The sequence below is a fragment of the Hevea brasiliensis genome, chromosome 5, assembly GCF_030052815.1.
Source record: "Hevea brasiliensis isolate MT/VB/25A 57/8 chromosome 5, ASM3005281v1, whole genome shotgun sequence".
Classification (NCBI taxonomy): domain Eukaryota; kingdom Viridiplantae; phylum Streptophyta; class Magnoliopsida; order Malpighiales; family Euphorbiaceae; genus Hevea; species Hevea brasiliensis.
The window spans coordinates 70,733,367-70,736,113 of NC_079497.1; the positions used below are offsets into that span (position 1 = coordinate 70,733,367).

The 2,747-nt window shown below is 36.9% G+C and overlaps 1 protein-coding gene across 2 annotated transcripts; it reads left to right on the forward strand.

The window, feature by feature from the left end:
• The first annotated feature begins 279 nt into the window (after positions 1-279).
• LOC110661899 (inositol-tetrakisphosphate 1-kinase 1) lies at positions 280-2,014 on the forward strand. 2 transcript variants are annotated; one of them, XM_021820727.2, is made up of 2 exons: positions 280-1,481; positions 1,553-2,014. In XM_021820727.2, the coding sequence occupies exons 1-2, from the start codon at positions 643-645 to the stop codon at positions 1,587-1,589; spliced, it is 876 nt and encodes a 291-aa protein (XP_021676419.2). In that variant the 5' UTR covers positions 280-642; the 3' UTR covers positions 1,590-2,014. The 2 variants fall into 2 exon arrangements, with proteins under 2 accessions (XP_021676419.2, XP_021676418.2); XM_021820726.2 differs by having other exon boundaries at positions 280-2,014.
• The last annotated feature ends 733 nt before the right edge of the window (positions 2,015-2,747 follow it).

The following is a 2,747-nucleotide window of genomic DNA, read 5'->3' on the forward strand; positions in this document are numbered from 1 at the left end:
AATTAAACAAAAATAAAATTATACTCATAGAGCATATATATTATTAAAATTTAAAGTGATAGCATTTATACATTTTTTATAGTTTCAATATGAAATTGACAATAATTACATGAATATATTTTATACCTCTATTAATTAAAAAGTACCTTAATTTTATATAATATGTTAATTTTAAAAAAAATCTCATAATATTTTAAAATTTATAATTAATTAATATAAAATTTTTTAAAATTATATATAATTAAAACACGATATAACATAATCGAAAGAATTAATAACCATGCATTCCATCACAGAATCAACGCGAGTTTCCTTCTAATCTCTCTCACCTTTATCCCTGGAATCGCCGCCGTTCAAATTTTTAAACCCACAAAAGCCTCTTGCGTCCCGAATCCCCATATCATCGTTCCTGAGAATTCCCACGCGCTCACTCACTCTTCACCTACAGGAACAAAAATCCAACCTCCTGTGTGTCTCTTTCTATTGTATTCGTAACTGTAAAACCTCTCTTCACTCTCTCACTGTTCTATAAATTTTCTATTCCTTCTCTGAGAGTCTCAAATTGTTCTCTTTCAGTTTTTCTTTCTCTTTTCTCTCAGAGGAACGGTTTCTCTCCGGTTTCTTGCCTTCCAAGCAGCAGCCATGTCAACCCAGGCGAAACAGCACCGCATAGGCTACGCACTGGCGCCCAAGAAAGTGCAGAGCTTTATCCAGCCATCCCTCATTAGCCTCGCGAGTCGCCATAGCATCGATCTGGTCGCTATCGATCCTTCGAAATCCCTAATTGAACAAGGGCCATTCGACTGTGTCATCCACAAGCTGTATGGTTCAGATTGGAAGCTGCAACTGGAGCGTTTCTCTTTGGAAAACCCTAATGTTCCCATTGTTGATTCTCCTGATTCCATCGAGAGGCTGCACAACCGGATTTCTATGCTCGAAGTAGTCGGTCGGTTAAAGATTTCCAAGAGAAGCCAAGTCTTGGAGGTACCTAAACAGGTAGTCGTTTTGGACTCGGGGAATTTGAAGGGAAATATTGTAGTTGGGGAGCTAGGGTTTCCTTTACTAGCGAAACCTTTGGTGGCTGATGGGAGTGCAAAATCGCACAAAATGTATCAAATTTTTGACAGTGAAGGGTTGAAGAGGCTAGATACGCCTATTATCTTGCAGGACTTTGTAAATCATGGTGGGGTGATTTTCAAAGTTTATGTTGCTGGTGACTACGTGCAATGTGTAAAGAGGAAGTCGCTTCCTGATATATCGCAGGAGAAATTAGCTACATTGAAGGGTTCTTTATCATTTTCTCAAATATCGAATTTGACTGTGGCGGTGAAGAATGAGTGCTTTGGTGATGCAGTCGATCTCGAGAAAGTGGAAATGCCGCCATTGGGATTTTTGGAGGAGATAGCCAGGGCGATGAGGCAGGAAACCAGGCTTAATTTGTTCAACTTTGATGTGATGAGGGATGCTAAAGATGGCAATAGGTATCTTGTCATTGATATAAACTATTTTCCTGGTTATGCCAAGATGCCAAATTATGAGTCTGTTTTGACAGATTTTTTCTTGGATCTTGTCCACGACAAAAAGAGTAGAGATATGCTTGCTGGAAACATAGACGATGGGGAGCAGTAACGCAATATTGGTGGGCTGAAGGGAAACAATGATTGAATTTGCTCTATGAATGATGCTTTTGAAGTGCGGATGTCTTCGCGGTTGAAGGACTCATCATCTTCTGGCTTTGGAAGCCTGTTTGGCGTTTCGTTCTTATTTTGTATATCCCGCCTATCTGCCAAATAGGTACTTTTTAAATACTTGAAGTTTCTGTAAGGACAAAGCTTGAAGAAAAATCTGTTGCCATTGTAGCAAACCTTGTGGTTGTGTGAAGAAATGTTGGGACCTTTGATGCTAATTACCGTTTCTTCCATATTTCCTTTTTGCCTTGCTTTGTAAGTGCTTAGTTCAGTTTTGAATTTTCCTTTAATATCAATCTTCATTAGTGTTGCTTGTTTTGTTTTTCTTTTCATTCTTTAATTTCCTTAAGATCAATGCTGTAGAAATGAATATCTTGACATCTTGTAGTTAAATACCAGTTAACTGACTAGTTTGCTGGGAAATCATTTCCATGTGATAGTCCCCTTTCCTAATGCTTTGATGGTAAGATTTTAATTTGTGTAATGGATGTATCTTGTGTTTCCATGCAAAATTGTTCTATGAATTCGGATAATTATATATTTTTGTTTCTCTTTTTGGCACTTGTCCTTTGAAATTAACATTCAGAATATGCAATTGACGATTCATGGGACCCTCTTCTTTGTTTTTTTATTGTCGGTGATAAATGTTCGACGAAGGGCCCTTCCTGTATCTGCATATGGCAATATACTGGTTTGCAAGCTGCACGTGGCCTCATATGAGGCCTTTGCATTTCAAACGTGTTGCTATAATTGTGGAGTGAAACGGTAACAAATCATATTCTTGTATCACTTTCTTGTATTTGTTATCACTTTCAACTCCAGGATCATGTCTTCTGTATCATATAACTGTTATACATACATTGGCTGAATGCAGATATATTATAGAACACTTGCTAAGTGATGCAGTCTAGGAAGATAAATATTCAAAAACTAATTAAGAATCCCAAATCAACGCAAAATTCCTAAATTGCTGAATATAAACCTAATGAAACTCTATAAATATTCTTAAATATTATTAAATACTAAGTTCATAGGCAATCAGCTATGTTGATGTAGTAT